At 46.5% G+C, this 14,524-nt stretch overlaps 2 protein-coding genes across 2 annotated transcripts; both read left to right on the top strand.

The window, feature by feature from the left end:
• Positions 1 to 104: 104 nt before the first annotated feature.
• LOC134067983 (uncharacterized) lies at positions 105 to 4,081 on the top strand. The gene is made up of 10 exons (XM_062523476.1): positions 105 to 293; positions 443 to 638; positions 1,025 to 1,158; positions 1,406 to 1,606; positions 1,905 to 2,026; positions 2,289 to 2,517; positions 2,703 to 2,905; positions 3,169 to 3,321; positions 3,876 to 3,973; positions 4,059 to 4,081. Exons 1-10 carry the CDS (start codon positions 105 to 107, stop codon positions 4,079 to 4,081), a joined length of 1,548 nt encoding a protein of 515 aa, XP_062379460.1.
• Positions 4,078 to 14,512, top strand: LOC134067059 (coiled-coil domain-containing protein 162-like). The gene is made up of 26 exons (XM_062522113.1): positions 4,078 to 4,193; positions 4,316 to 4,404; positions 4,695 to 4,806; positions 4,952 to 5,001; positions 5,202 to 5,378; positions 5,730 to 5,847; positions 6,112 to 6,274; positions 6,755 to 6,893; positions 7,045 to 7,198; positions 7,334 to 7,429; positions 7,951 to 8,118; positions 8,414 to 8,622; positions 9,040 to 9,178; positions 9,474 to 9,594; positions 9,689 to 9,798; positions 9,942 to 10,091; positions 10,193 to 10,246; positions 10,548 to 10,715; positions 11,020 to 11,172; positions 11,445 to 11,579; positions 12,063 to 12,215; positions 12,552 to 12,761; positions 13,275 to 13,392; positions 13,562 to 13,633; positions 13,814 to 13,920; positions 14,377 to 14,512. Exons 2-26 carry the CDS (start codon positions 4,316 to 4,318, stop codon positions 14,473 to 14,475), a joined length of 3,264 nt encoding a protein of 1,087 aa, XP_062378097.1. The 5' UTR covers positions 4,078 to 4,193; the 3' UTR covers positions 14,476 to 14,512.
• The last annotated feature ends 12 nt before the right edge of the window (positions 14,513 to 14,524 follow it).

Raw genomic sequence — 14,524 nt, 5'->3', positions numbered from 1 at the left:
ATACAGTATGTGGTTAAAATAGTAGTGGATCATTAACATGGATTAATTGTTGTCGTAGTTTCACTTTTCTGTTGCCATGCTGGTTCCAGAATGCTTGTCTGAACATGCTGAACTACATGCGGTCAGTGGAGAGGACGCTGACCTTTGACACGGCGTCGGTGGTGATGGAGGGTGGAGAGCTGAAGGACAGGAGGGAGGAGTGGGGCTGGATGAGTGCAGTCAGGAGAGACGTCGACTCCAGAGGTGGGATAGGTCCTCATCACCAGGTCTACAGCACACCTATGGACTACCAGGTGAGATACAGGATACAGTTGCAAACACAGATTTGTTCATAAAGACAGAAATCCATTAGGAATAGCTGATGGACAATGGTTTTTACACATCTCATAGGAGAAGGCCTGCCACCTGTATGTGTAAAAATTGTATTTGTATGTGTATACAGGTTCACTCCTCTGAGTTTATGGAGTTCCCGGAGGTGGAGAACCACCACGACTACCACAGCGGAGAGGGTAGGCAGGTGCGCACCCAGGACCAGAGGGGTCTGTTTGTGGTGTACGACGCAGCGCTCAGAGACCTGGAGGAGCTGGAGCACACCCTCCTCCTCATGGCCTCCCACTACATCCAGACCAGGAGCCGAGGTAGGGAACATCTACTCATCCACATACTGTAGGGAAGTCACTTGGTAGATGATGTGTGACTGTGGTTTTAAAAGAAGTATGGATTTCTGACAAGTGTGGCAATTGAATGTGCCGCTCAAAATTTAAGGATTATGAAGATTTGGAAGTCTGTTTAGTTTTAGTGTCAGCATTTGTTGAATTTTAAATGGGAAAATTGCAGCAAACTGATCCTTGATGTTGCGCCTTGAAATACTTCAGACAGTTTCTTAATACATAGTAGTTTTTGTAAGTGTGGCATTTTAAACTCATAATCCCACATTAAGTCTTTTTGGTCTTTTGCACATAATGCTAGTTTACCTTTGGGAATTTTAAGGTGACTGCCTGTGTAACATTTTACACCCTTTCAGAGCGGTGTATGGCGGAAGCATCAGGTCAGTCTAAGGTGGACCTGAACTCTTGGGCTGGGATAGACGTGGATCGTCAGGCTGTTTTACTGGACCTGTGGACTTGCGAGACCACATTTATAGAGAAAAAGATGCAGGTACTCAGCTGTTTGAGGAAGTGATCTCTGTCAATATTTTGTTTAATTTTGTCGTTAGTCAGGCTTGACATTGCGCAGCCAAGTGACAAAGAACAATCAAATACAATAGAGAACAGACAGGTTTTGGATCTTAGAGACTTAGTATCAATATCTCAGTACCTGCTCAGTTTTCAACTTGTATTTGTGTGTGTGTGTGTGTGTGTGTGTGTGTGTGTGTGTGTTTGCATGCATGCATGTTTGTGTCCAGCTGCTTAACTGCTACTTTGAGGCCTACCAACACGTAACAGACTCAGAGGAGAGGCTTGCCATGGCCCAGGTCATCACAGACATCATCCATCGCCGGCCTCAGCTGGACCCAGCAGCCCGGTACTGTGTACAGGCCTACGACCAGGAGCTGCTCTGTGTGCAGATGCACCAGGAGCTCATCAAACAGGTCCTGGACCAGCAGGTGAGGCACCTTTAATGGTGCTGGTCCTGGGGAGAATGGCCCATGTAATGTGATTGACATATGCAAGTCACTTTGGATAAAAGTGTCTGCTAAATTAATAAATGTAAAATATAAAATGTGAATTGTAAATGCTGGTAGTTGTTCCTTGTTTCATATGGTTTTTGTGTTAAGAAATGAGCTACAGTATTCAGATCACTTGTTCCCATTTAGATTGGCTTTAGGAGTATGTATGGAGTGCTGTCTCAGGGATAAGTTCTTGCCCGGACATGTTTGCTCATACTTGTGTGCTCCTGGTCAGATTGATGAGCAGCGTCGATACCTCCTGCGGGTGTGGAGGAGGGAGGACAGGAGGGCTACTCTGGGGTTTGGCCTGCCTCCAAACTACACTCCCAAACAGCTGGTCACTCTTTGTGGAGGCAGGTCTGTGCATGAGTTGTGCAATGATATGTAAAGTCAGCAAAACGTGTGTGTGTGTGTGTGTGTGTGTGTGTCTTAGGTACAATTTACAGCCTGGTAGCATTGACAAAGAGAGGAGTAATGTTTACATTTCAGACTTCTTATCCTTTGTTATGGTTACTATGTGTGTGTGTGTGTGTGTGTGTGTGTGTGTGTGTGTGTGTGCTTGTGTGCTTACAGTATATGGATAAAGTCTGTTTATGTATATATGTGTCCGTGGTTACAGTCCTGCCTTGAAGAGTGTTTTCCTGCTGGAGGTCCACCCCTCGCTGTGCCTGGCGCGGCAGGTGTACCAGGCCCTGGGGAGGGCCCATGCTGAGCTCTGCCAACTGCATGGAGCCAATGGAGCTCTGGAACACGTGGCCCTGGAACAGAGAGTCCTGAAGCAGGCACTGCACTACTGGCACACCCAGGCTCCACTCGGGGCCTTCTACAGCCCCCAGGTCCAGAAGGATGTAGGTTTGGGCTCACAGAGGTTCTACGTGTCTAGTGTCCCAATGATTCCCAATGATTTATACTATTCAGCAATGCTGTTGGTAAACGCACAGGAACACAATAGTTTTGAACAACTGACAAAAAAAGATAATAAAAGAAAAAGATACGATATGAATTTAGTTTTTACCTTTTTCCTTTTTGTCAGTTGTTTTCAGAGGTATTTTTTGAGGACCCTCTGCTGGTGAGGGATGTGGGTCTGGCTGTTCTGAGGTCAGCAGAAGAGAAGGAGATTAGGTCTGAGAGGGACAGGCAGCTCCTTGGTGTTGAGACGTTCACAAACCTTCTGGAGCTGGTTACCATACGCCATCGTCTGCTGGAGGCTGCTTTAGAGAGTGCACACCTTGCACAGTTAAGACAACACACACACACACACACACACACACACACACACACACACACACACACACACACACACACTGCAGTTGTTTATGATGCATAGACATATGACATAAACATACTGTAAATCATTGGAATGTTGTCTCATTTGTTGTATCCTCAAAATAAACAATCTAAATTGCTCAATGACAGCAACAGGAAACCGTAGCTGAAAAAACTGTGAAGAGAGACACATTTTTAACAAGTTGTTGAACTGTGTCTCTGTGTGTTTGAAGGTTATACAAATCTTTAGCTCTGGAACTGGGCTTTGATGACTTCCATCTGTATTTGCGACCTGTTCAGTTTGAGTTTGCGGTGCTGAAGGATGTGGCTGAACAGCGGTCCATGTTCATCACAGCTCTACTGGAGGACAACTCCATTGTGGACAGGTGGTGCTTTTCATTTCATTTGCATTCTATTTGAATTTTACCTGACAGAGGGCCAGGGCCAGAGAGGCCCTCGTAGTTGTTCCCACAAGGTTTCTGTTTTAACATTCCACATGTTATCTTAATGCAGCGGAGGTATTTGGGGGACAAAATAGAATGTTGTTTTTGTTTTTCTTGTTGAAAGGGTCTGTAGCGCCACCTAGTTAAAAAGGAAAAAGCAAAAGGTGTTGTAATCACCAGTCATCTTTGGTTTTCATGTTCAAAACTACATGAAATTGGAGGTGTAGGATCAATGTTACACCCTCTGAATGCATGCCAAGTTGGAATTCCATTAATGGGGGACCATACAATAAATTAATATATGTGCACATTTAGCGACTGTGCACTATGCACGCGCACACACACACACACACACACACACACACACACTCATATACACATGAACACACACACACACACACCACACACACACACACTTACACTGTTTGAAGGGTGACCAGTAATTGATGCCATCTGATATCATATGTCCTGATGTGAACTCCCCTACTTCCCTGCAGGTATGTCCCCTCTAGTCTGCCCCTGGCCATTCAGGAGCTCGATGTCAACCATGTCGGTAGATTCAGCTTTCACACTCGGGAGGCAGTCATGCAAGCAAGTAAAATACTCTGTGTTAAGTATGGATGTAAATATATATTTTGTATCTTATAAATTGTGTGTAATTTCAGTTGCCATTTTCACAGCTCTTGTATGGATCAGGGATTGAAAACCTGCAGGTGACCCTGGCATGTCAGGTGACACAAAAGAATACATTAATCAGTGCTATCAAGCAAGCCTCACTTTGCTATTGGGCAGAAGTTGCAGCCGAGTCACAGAAGGTAGGTCTGGTCTCTCCCTGGCGACACTGACACCAGCTTTAGGTACAGATTTAGGTACAGTACCTTGTGAATGTATGGCTGTGTGTTTATGCTAAACTGGACAGAGTTCCTTCCTCCTTCAGATGCAGGTGCAGCATGAGAGCAGACGCCCACAGGACAGGAGCCCCTCCAGCGCAGCACCCAGAACATGTGCAGCAGACTCAAGGCGCAGGTCAGATCACTCTTTGCAATAGCAGTGGAAATAGGGACCTGAAGGAGTGTTCTGTGTTCTACTATTGTGATATCTGATTGATTGTTCATTTATTGTTCTCCAGATTTACAGAGTAATTTGTGTTTATTCTTGCATCTAATGAATTGTTGCGTATCCATCTTTCTTCAGATTTGCAGTCATTCATGTCTATCCATAGCTGATACATAATTGATTATCCCTCTTTCTCCAGATTTGCAGTCATTCATGTCTATCCATAACTGATGAATTGTTGATTGTCCCTCTTTCTCCAGACTCGCACAGTCATTTGTGTCCGTCCAGCTGGAGAAGACTCGGCCACGAGATGAGATGCTGAACGCCTTCATCAAGCGGAGGGAGGCTACAGGAACCCTCCTGCAGAACACGGTCAGTAACACGGTCCCAGAGGCAGAGCAGAACTCTCAGCATCTCTTTTTATAGCGGCTTAATGTTGAAACTAAATATCCCTCCGACTTATCTATAATCAAAACCGGCTGAGAGCTCTCTTCCATAAACTCCCACTTCACCACAGGATGAAGCAGCAAAGACCAAGAGGAAGCTGATCCTAGAGTTCTGTTCCAAGTGAGTGAGCTTCAGCTGGTAGACCCAGGGGCCTCTTCAGGAGGTTATGAACTAGCAGCGGGAGGCATATGGAAGGCTGGCATCTTGTTATTTCTGAGTTGTTATTGCCTTAAGAAAACGTTGAATAAATGTTACTGTGACTTACAGTAGGTTCCTGTTAATGTTACTGACAAGGTCCTTGTTTCTGCACACACCTGTAGGCTCAGTGTGAGCATGTCTCAGTGCTGTGTCAGGGCGCAGGTTGTTGCCCTGTACCACAGCCTCACATTACTTTTGCGAGACTTTCCTGCCATCTGCCAAACCCACTTCATGATGGGTAAGTCTAATGAAGCCAAATCAAACCAGGACTCAGAGAAGGCACTCACAACAGATCCCAGGTAAGAGTTGCTCTACTACAGACTTGTATTTATTAGTATTTTTTGTTTGTGTGTTTTATTTGATTGAATCCATTGTAATTCTAGATGTTAAGTTGTAACTGGTATGATGATACCACTGAAAATGTTGAGTAGAGGCCCCCCAAAAGGAAGTGAATAGATATTGTATTACAATGTCATAGAAACCCTTAATTCAGTCCAAGACCAGGTTAAATGGCAAGCTAGTTAACAGAAACTATCTTTCAGGCCTTTACCACTGTTGGCCTTTGAGTTGTAGCCTTAACTTAACTTTAACCTTAAGACGTCAGCTGTGGGAGTCTTTAGAGCTAGAGTGTGTATGTCATACCATTCCAGAACGTTCCAGCAGCGTCCCAGAGCTCTGTTGTCAGCAGACGGAACTGCTGTTCTCAACCTGTGGTTCCTGCCACACTACACAGAGACTCTGCTCATGTTCCGAGGCTTGGAGGAGAAGGCAAGCTGCTCATGTTTTGCACAATGTTTATACACATTTAGCATGCAAAATACAGTTCAGTCATAGCACAGTTATAATACACACACCATGAATGAAGCAAACATTTACTACAAGAAGTGTTTGTATGTGTGTTTATTTGTGTATTTCTGTGTTGATTTTATGTTTGTATTTCTCTCTCTCCCTCTTTCTCTCTCTCTGTGAGTGTGTGTGTGTGTGTGTGTGTGTGTGTGTGTGTGTGTGTGTGTGTGTGTGTGTGTCCTCCAGACGTGTCAAAGGGCGCTTCAGCACATGTTGGAGATCGCCTCTGCCCTTCATGACCTTGTGTGTTACACCATCAGCTTTGCTCGCTTGGGGAGTGCTGCCTCTCTCCTCAGCTCTGCCAGCCAAAGCACTCTGACAGCTGACTGGGGTGGGACTGAGAGCATCAGTATGTCTCCTCACAACCTTTTACCCTTCCACTCAAAGAACAGCGATTGTACATTTAGAACAATGCTGAAGTTTGTTTAGTTTAAATCAAGTTGGCATCTATTCACTTAGTGCATTTGTGTGTGCCCTCACAACCTCTCATCCTCTCATTTGCCATTCAAAATACTGGTGAAGTTTGTATATCTGTGCAATTAATGTCTACATTGATGTTAGATAAACCAGGTCTATCTATGCCAGTAGAACTACATGTATTATTTACATGACACACACTTACTTTCTTGGGCTGATCAACTTACTGCAAAAGAAAGACCCTCTTGCACACCTATAGACTAGAGCTGAAATCTGATGGCCATAGAGCATACTTACAGTATTTGAAGTTGAAGTAGTCTGTAATCTGGTTACATCATTTTAAATATGATATGGATTCTCTGTATGCTGAAGGCCACAGTCCTTACTGTTTCAGTCTATCTGTGCTCATAAGGTGCTGAGCTCTGGGACATTCAGCAGCAGGTGGACTCTCTCTGTGACCCGCGCAGCCCGAAGGCCGTGGGACGTCTGCTCCACCTGCGCAGACAGGTGCTCTTCCTGCTCTTCGATGCAGCCACACGTCACACAATCAGGTGAGCTGGAGTTGGAAACTATAGACAGCGTGGCTTGATGCAAATGTGATGCTCCCTTTATGTAGATACACTTCACAATGCGGCTTGTTGTGTATCCCAACATGGTTTTTACATACTACTATTTGACAAACATTTGCTCTGCCTCTTTAAGAAAAACATTCCTGTCCACTGGAAACACCGCAGCCTATCACAGTGTGAATGACAACATGGGTCACGCCCTCCCCCTCTTGAGTGGCAGCTTGAGAGAAACTGACCAGAGCTACCAGCTGCCTCTGCCCCAGCCCCTGGAGTCAGGCAGCCCTCAGGTGAATGACTAACCTGTTCTATTTGTGCCAGGTCGAGTGCTACCTGACCTCAGGCTGATGTCACATGATCACGTTAACCTTTCCAGTTTGTCTGACAGCTCTTAGTACGTTGCGTATGCCTGTGTGCTTTTGCAGGCTCAAAGACTGTTTCCATGGAGATGGTTTATGTTGTGCCACGGACTCCATCCTTTAGATGTTTGGGATGTTCCACCCATAGAGTTCTGCATGCAGGTACATTGCATTTTGTCTTGAATTCCCCCTTGGGGATCAATAAAGTACTTATCTATTTGTCCTGTGTTGCTTTGATTGCACCAGCTCTGCTGTCCTCTCCACATCATTCTGGTGTCATTTTTTGTCTATTGGTGAGTTAGGGAGTCACAGCTGATGGTGTTATCCAGAGGTGCGTTAAAATTTGGCAAACGGTGGCGAACGTTTGTGGTGAACATGTTTTCTTTGAACAGTTCAATTTGGATGATTTGGTGTTAACATTCCATTCTAATAGTAATTGCATTGTTGCGTTCGTCAAACTCACGTCCAGTTCCACTGTACAGTATGTTCGCGGCGCACCACCTCCTCAGACTGTTTGCTATTGTTAGCAAACGTTCGCCAAAAACTCAAGGCTAGCGGAATACTGTTTGCGAACGTTCGCAAACGTTCGCCTATGTTCGTGAACTTGAAAGCACCTCAGTTGTCTGTCAAGGGTCTGAGTCGTCTTTCCTGATTGGTTAACTGTTACTCTCCGCCACCGCCAGCTGTGTCTGAGTGGCCTAGGAGAGCGCAGCCGGCAGGTGGCCAATGGGGAGCTGCTGGGCGTGTCCCTGCAACTGGAGGAGGTGCTGAGCAGTGGGCAGCCAGTGGGGCCTCTCCAGCTGGACACGACCGCACAGGCCACTGATGAAGTGCAGAGAAATAAAACTCAGGTAGATGACCACTTATCCTACTGTATGTCCCTTAAAATACAGAGTATTTATACACATTGGGGTTTGGGTGTGAAAATATAGTCTTGCACTGTATTCCAGACACATTCCTGACACAGTTTTGACTTAGAAATGGGTTTGAAATATTCATTGGTTTCATCAGGTCCCTTTCCACAGATGGGTTAATTAAACACCATGCAGTCTGCATTCATAATCTAGGTGCTTGATTTTATACACCTGTGGAAAGGGACCTGATGAAGCTCATGAATAAGACCAACCAACTACATCTGTTCTGTAGGAGCCTGAAGAATGTGTTGTGGCTGAGGCGGATGGAGACTGCTCTGTGAGGAGACCCAGAGACATCACCTTTGGCCTGCAGCAGCAGAGAGGCTTCCTGCTCCTGTGGAAGCAGCTGGAGACGCTGAAGGAGATCTGGGGCCGCCACAGGCTGGGCGTCCAGCAGATCCACAGCCCCACTCACTACCAGCACTTCACCACACTCTACAGGTGCGTAACGGCCCTGGGGCTCCACGCGCTGCTCTGTGGAGACGGCCGCACGTCAACGCCTACACAATGAAACAACACGGAAAAAAAACGATTTGCTGTTTTTGACAGGGCTTGTACAAATGATTCGGTTTTAATCACTAGTTGAAACAGCGGTACTACATTCGTGAGCTGAGAATTATAAGTTTCTATCTCCACTTTTGTGTTGTGCAAAATGTTTACAAAATGAAGAAAGAAACACAAAAAAATGCTGTTTTGGACAGGGCTTGTACAAATGATTGGGTTGTAAGTAATCAGTACTTGAAACAGTGATACTACAGTGTGTTGTGCAATATGAGTGGGTGTGTCTTTTTGTTTGTGTTTGGAGGCTAATACATTTTAACATAGGCGTGCGTCATTGTTTTTGTTTGTGTATCACAGACAGGAGATCCAGTACCCCAGCATGAGGGCTCTAGCGCAGCACTTGGGCTCGGAGCGGGAGTATGAGGCTCTGTTGGTGGATGGCCAGCCTCTGCCGCCCCCTGCTGGAGCCTGTGAGGCAGAGCTGAAGACTTGGGAGGTGCGCAATGACAACCATTGCTTTGGACAGATCACTAGATGATGAGCTCAAGAGCAAAAAAAAATATGTTAACCGAAGTGTCTATTATACATATGTTCAACACTGACAATGAAGATTGTTTAACATGTTGGTGTGTGTGTGTGTGTGAGTGACGTGTGTGTGTGTGTGTGTGTGTGTGTGTGTGTGTGTGTGTGTGTGTGTGTGTGTGTGTGTGTGTGTGTGTGTGTGTGTGTGTGTGTGTGTGTGTGTGTGTGTGTGTGTGTGTGTGTCTATGTGTGTGTGTGTCTTGACCCAGCTGCTGAGACTGCTGGAGAGCATGGAGTGTGACATGATTAAGGCAGTACAATGGAAGATGGCCAAAGAGACGACCTTGCTCCTGGCAGAGAGAACACGGCAAGACACAGCCTTACCCACAGGTAAAGAAAAACAAATTTTTCGAGCTTTACGATTTAGAGTTTAAACACTAGCTCCTATCTAAATATTCCACCTCCTCTGTGTGTGCGTATGCAGATGTGTGGAAGAGAGGCCCCATGAAGCACTGTCCGACACCAGAGAGGCCGCTGATTGTGGAGAACTTTGTGCATCAGCTGCTGTCTGGAGGCCAGAACTCTGAGGGGCAGGTACAATCACAGTGACTGTGATCGATAGATACTAGTATTCATCCCCAGGGAAATTTTACCTCTACATTTGAGCGGTGGGCAGCCATTGCTGTTGCCGCGGATGTGAAAATGGTGGTGGAAGAGGTCATTTGTCTGTGCCCTAGGTGTCCTTCTCCCGTGCCCATCTGCAGGAGTGTCTGAGTGCTCTGTCGCGCGACGTGATTGGCCGCGAGCGGAGCAACTTCCTGTTCTACTCGCAGTTCTATGAGCATCTCCTGCAGCAGGAGACCAAGCTGCTCCACCAGCGGGAACAGGTAGCCGTGAGAAAAGAGTGGTAATGAGTGGTGGTGGGGCTCATACAGTCTATGAACAAATACATATTCAGTGTATAAAAAGTGTATTTTTCATGCATTAGGATGTGAAGAACCTGGAGGAATATCACATCCAGTCAAGTGACCCACTCACTAAGGTGTGTGTGTATTTCCAGTCACAAGTACATCACATTAGCTTCATGCTTCGCTTAACAGCACAAGTGTTTTATGATAAAATGTTCTATGTATGCTTGGGAGATTCTCTCATGTGCTGATTTTGGTTTTATGTCATTGTAAGTGAACTGTGACTGTGAAGTGTAGTGTGTGTGTGTGTGTGTGTGTGTGTGTGTGTGTGTGTGTGTGTGTGTGTGTGTGTGTGTGTGGACTGAAGCAGGTGGGTCTTACTGTGTGCCTTTTGATGAAAGCGTGCCCCATGTTTCTCCCTGCGCCGTGTCCCAGGCGTCTGCTCTGTGCCGGGGGCTGATGGTGGAGACGACGGCCCTGAGGGCTCAGCTGGCCCAGGTGGAGGAGGAGCGCAACACCCTGCAGCAGCAGCTGAGGGCTCAGCACAGACAGCACCACGACGCCCTGGTGCAGCAGCTCCTCACCACCTGCCTCCAGCTCAAGGTGGGAGACCAGTGACCACCCACACCCAAGCACAGATAGCCACGATAACTCAAACTTACTTAGGGGGCAGCGATGCAGATGCAGAGACTGAATTTCCCTCACGGGATCAAAAAAGTACTTATACTTATACTATACATCACACACCCCAACCCAAACTTATCATTTTAGTAATGCATAGAGGATGTATGTATGGTATAGAGTATGTGCTACTAATAAGGGGACATGCTGTATGTAAGCATAATGAGCTTGCACAGTTCATTAGTTTCTGGACTCCTAATCAAGCGTCCCTGTGGTGTGCCTGTAGTCACGACTGGATGGTTACCACCAGAAGATGGAGGAGGACGTGCTGCAGATGGTGGGCAGAGCCCGACGGGAGGGTGTGGAGCGCATCTCCAGGCTCCAGAAGAAGTATGGCTCCTCCAGAGACCCTGAGGACCGAGCAGAAACTCTGGTTCAGGTGAAGTGACTAGTTCTACCATTCCCTCATGATATGACATAACAGGAATGAAAAATGTTCATGGCCTTATGGTCACTAAGATTAGTGCTGCTAAATACATGTTGCCATAATTTGTTCTAACAAGGGAGTTTTCACAATGAGAACTAATAATATTGAAACATCTTATTGTTTCTTGTGTGTAGAATATGTTGAAAGTATGTCGCCTAGTATTTTGCTAGATTTATTTGAGGCCATTTTGTCTTTTTAAACCTACTGTACATCTCTGCGTGCAGAAAGAGGCACAGCAGGACCTTCTGATCAAGAACTCCCAGCAGAGGGCTGCAATGAGGAAGCTGCAGGCACTGGGTCAGTGGAGAGAGACTGTTGCTGTGAGAAAGCTACAGCGGGAGCTCCTCAGCACCAAACAGGTACTGGACCTCGGGGAGTCTGGACACCACTTCACACAGGACGACGATCTAGAGCAGGGGTCTCCAACAGGTAGCTCGCGGTTTACCTGCAGCTTCCCACCTGTTTCTAAGTAGCTCTCCAAAAGGTTTGAGGAAGATGTTCATAAATCTGGTAACCCAGTAATTTGGGAAACATATTAAAATTCCTATGTATGGAATCAAATCCACAGTCTACAAAGAAAGAAGGTAAATGAGTTGAAAGGAACCTTTAAAAATCATACAAATCGTATTCAGTGGATTTTGGGTGGAGATCAGCCTTGTGAATACATGGCATGCTACTACTAATCTCGGCCATGTCCATTTTGTCGAAGTAGCTCTCGGAGGAGAAAAGGTTGGAGACCCCTGATCTAGAGAAAAGTATATTGATAGGCCTGGATAGAGAAAAGTCCATTTAATGTTTGACTGTTCCTTGTGAGTGAACCTGTACTGTATGTGTGTGTGTAGAGGGAGCTGCAGAGGCAGCTGGCCTACGTTAGCGTGCAGCTGGAGTCTGAGCAGCAGGGGGCGCTACTGCAGCAGGAGCTGGAGGTGCTGAGGGAGGCCATGCAGCACAGCCAGAGGGAGGTGCACCGCGCCAGGAAGCAGCTCAGCCAAAAGGTAAAGCCCACCTGCTTTCCCCTCATTCCCACACGCTTCACACCCCATGGAGTTTAAGCTTTAAGCAAAACAAGTCCTGAGAGTTTAAGCACAACAAGTCCTGTTAGAATGTGAAACTACTGTGCTACTGTTACCGACGTTGACATTGTTGGGTGCAAGTATCGCAGCTTAGGATGCAACTTGTTAGGGCAGTCTTCAGGGAGAGGAACATTTGTGCCTAAATGGACAGGGCAGATACATACAATGAGTTCAGAGAGAAAGAGATGAGATAAATACAGTGTACTTGAATTATGGTGTGTGTGTGTTGAATTCGGTGTGTGTTCCACTGTTCCTCAGAGCCAGCGTCTGCAGGAGGTGGAGCACGGCGGTGCCCAGGAGGAGCGCATGCGCACGCAGCTGCACGGCTCTGGAGCGCTGGGGCTGCAGCGTCTGCAGGAGGAGGCCGAGGACAGAGAGAGGCTCATACAGGAGCTCACCCAGCAGCTGCACACGGGACGCAGGCACAGCCAGCTACAGCTGCAGCACAGCAGCAAAGAACTGCAGCAGGCGAGACACACACACACACACACACACACACACACACACACACACACACACACACACACACACACATACACACACACATACACACACACATACACACACACACACACACACACACACACACACACACACACACACACACACACACACACACACACACACACACACTCACACACACTCACACACACACACACACACACACATTTACAGTCAGGTATGGACAGGGACAGCCGGCATAGCAAGCTATTAGTCCAGCAGCACATTGGAACACAGGGGTGCTTATGCTATGGATGTGTACAAACACATTAACAAATTGTAACATGGGTTGCTAGTACTACAGATCCTACTCAGTATTGAAAAGGTAGATCTGTGGATAGTGTGTTGTGTGTCTTTCATTTGAGGAGTGAAGCTGGGTAGTGAATTTGGTTTGTTGCAGGTGGCATGGAGGGTGGTGGTGACTTAGATGCGGATTGGTTTGTGTTGTGTGAGGAGTAACTGTGGTGCATTGTTGTGTAGGTGAGGAGTAAGCTCCAGCAGGAGAGGGGTCTGAAGCAGGAGGCCTTTCAGCTGGTCAGTCAGCTGCAGAGGCAGGTCAGTACAGGGACAGCTCTCCCCAGCTGCACCTCCTCACCAGGTAACATCACACCTCACAGCTACAGTACGTGCTCTGACTGCAGATCTAAGCAACCAGTGCTCAATGCTCACATGTACCATCATCGCATTGCAGGTGTTTATTACAGTGTTAGAGGTAATATCATAGTATTTCTATAGGAGGGTATTTGATGAAGGGTTTTTTACCTTAGCTCTAGTTGCAGGCAGAAGCTCCAGGAGCTCCCCCATCCTCTTCCTCAGAAGCTCCAGAGGAGCGCTCTCAGGTAAGGTTAAGTTGCTTCAAAGGATTCAGCTTTGTTAATGTTAACCTTACCAAAGCTCATGTTTAATGATATTTGTCTAGATTCACTCTCGCTCTGGTGGTGTCTAGTCTAGGCATAACTCAGGACATATTGCAGCTTGATATGAATTTCCCAACTGAGTTCTGCTCCCTCGTGGACCAGGTACAATGACCAGAAACCTCAGGAGAGGCGACACAGAGGACAGCAGCACAGAGGCACTTCAGTCAGATAACACAGACACAAAGATGGTCTTCTCAAAGTCAAAACGGGTGAGGACAGACCCTTCAGTGTGTGACCATGCTGTGTCAGCTTGCATGAAGTCATCAGATATCTATGAGCTCAGTCTGTTATCACTTTCCAATCAGGCTGTGATGCAGGACATCCGATGCATCTGGATTCATGCAGCAACTTACAGTGCTGTGGATGCTGGACTTCATACAATGCTTTTTGGCACTGTGTGAAACCCAATGTGCATTGCTTTAAACCTGTGCCATAAGTTGCTACTTGAAGACAACCCCACCCCATTCACATGTCTAATTAATCATGTTGATTTGTTGATTTGCTTTTTTATCATCCTGTTTACATTGTAGTGTATGATGTGTGTGGTGTCTTAAGCTGCTTGGATTTCCCCTTGTGGATCAATAAAGTATCTATCTATCTATCTATCTATCTATCTATCTATCTATCTATCTATCTAATTATGATGTGTCGATCTCTTTTGGCAGAGTCTCTCTCAACTGCGTCTGCTCTCCTCTGAGGCACTGTTACCAAACCTCACTGATGGGCGGAGCAGCCCTCTCCTCCTCACCCTGCAGAGACCATAGATGGATGTCTGCATTCAAACGGCTGTTTATATTTCACATCGCATGGAGG

Source organism: Sardina pilchardus, chromosome 20 (genome assembly GCF_963854185.1).
Source record: "Sardina pilchardus chromosome 20, fSarPil1.1, whole genome shotgun sequence".
Classification (NCBI taxonomy): Eukaryota; Metazoa; Chordata; class Actinopteri; order Clupeiformes; family Clupeidae; genus Sardina; species Sardina pilchardus.
This window is presented reverse-complemented; position numbering and strand designations above follow the sequence as displayed.

What these genes read in the sequence shown, in the direction of transcription:
- LOC134067059 (XM_062522113.1), top strand. Translation starts at nt 4,316, where the DNA reads ATGCAGGTGCAGCATGAGAGCAGACGCCCACAGGACAGGAGCCCCTCC. An exon ending in GCAGCAGACTCAAGGCGCAG is followed by an intron (nt 4,405 to 4,694) that starts GTCAGATCACTC and finishes CTCTTTCTCCAG; the next exon opens with ACTCGCACAGTCATTTGTGT. An exon ending in GCCACACGTCACACAATCAG is followed by an intron (nt 6,894 to 7,044) that starts GTGAGCTGGAGT and finishes TGCCTCTTTAAG; the next exon opens with AAAAACATTCCTGTCCACTG.
- LOC134067983 (XM_062523476.1), top strand. Translation starts at nt 105, where the DNA reads ATGCTGAACTACATGCGGTCAGTGGAGAGGACGCTGACCTTTGACACG. An exon ending in GCCCCCAGGTCCAGAAGGAT is followed by an intron (nt 2,518 to 2,702) that starts GTAGGTTTGGGC and finishes CCTTTTTGTCAG; the next exon opens with TTGTTTTCAGAGGTATTTTT. An exon ending in GAGAGTGCACACCTTGCACA is followed by an intron (nt 2,906 to 3,168) that starts GTTAAGACAACA and finishes GTGTGTTTGAAG; the next exon opens with GTTATACAAATCTTTAGCTC.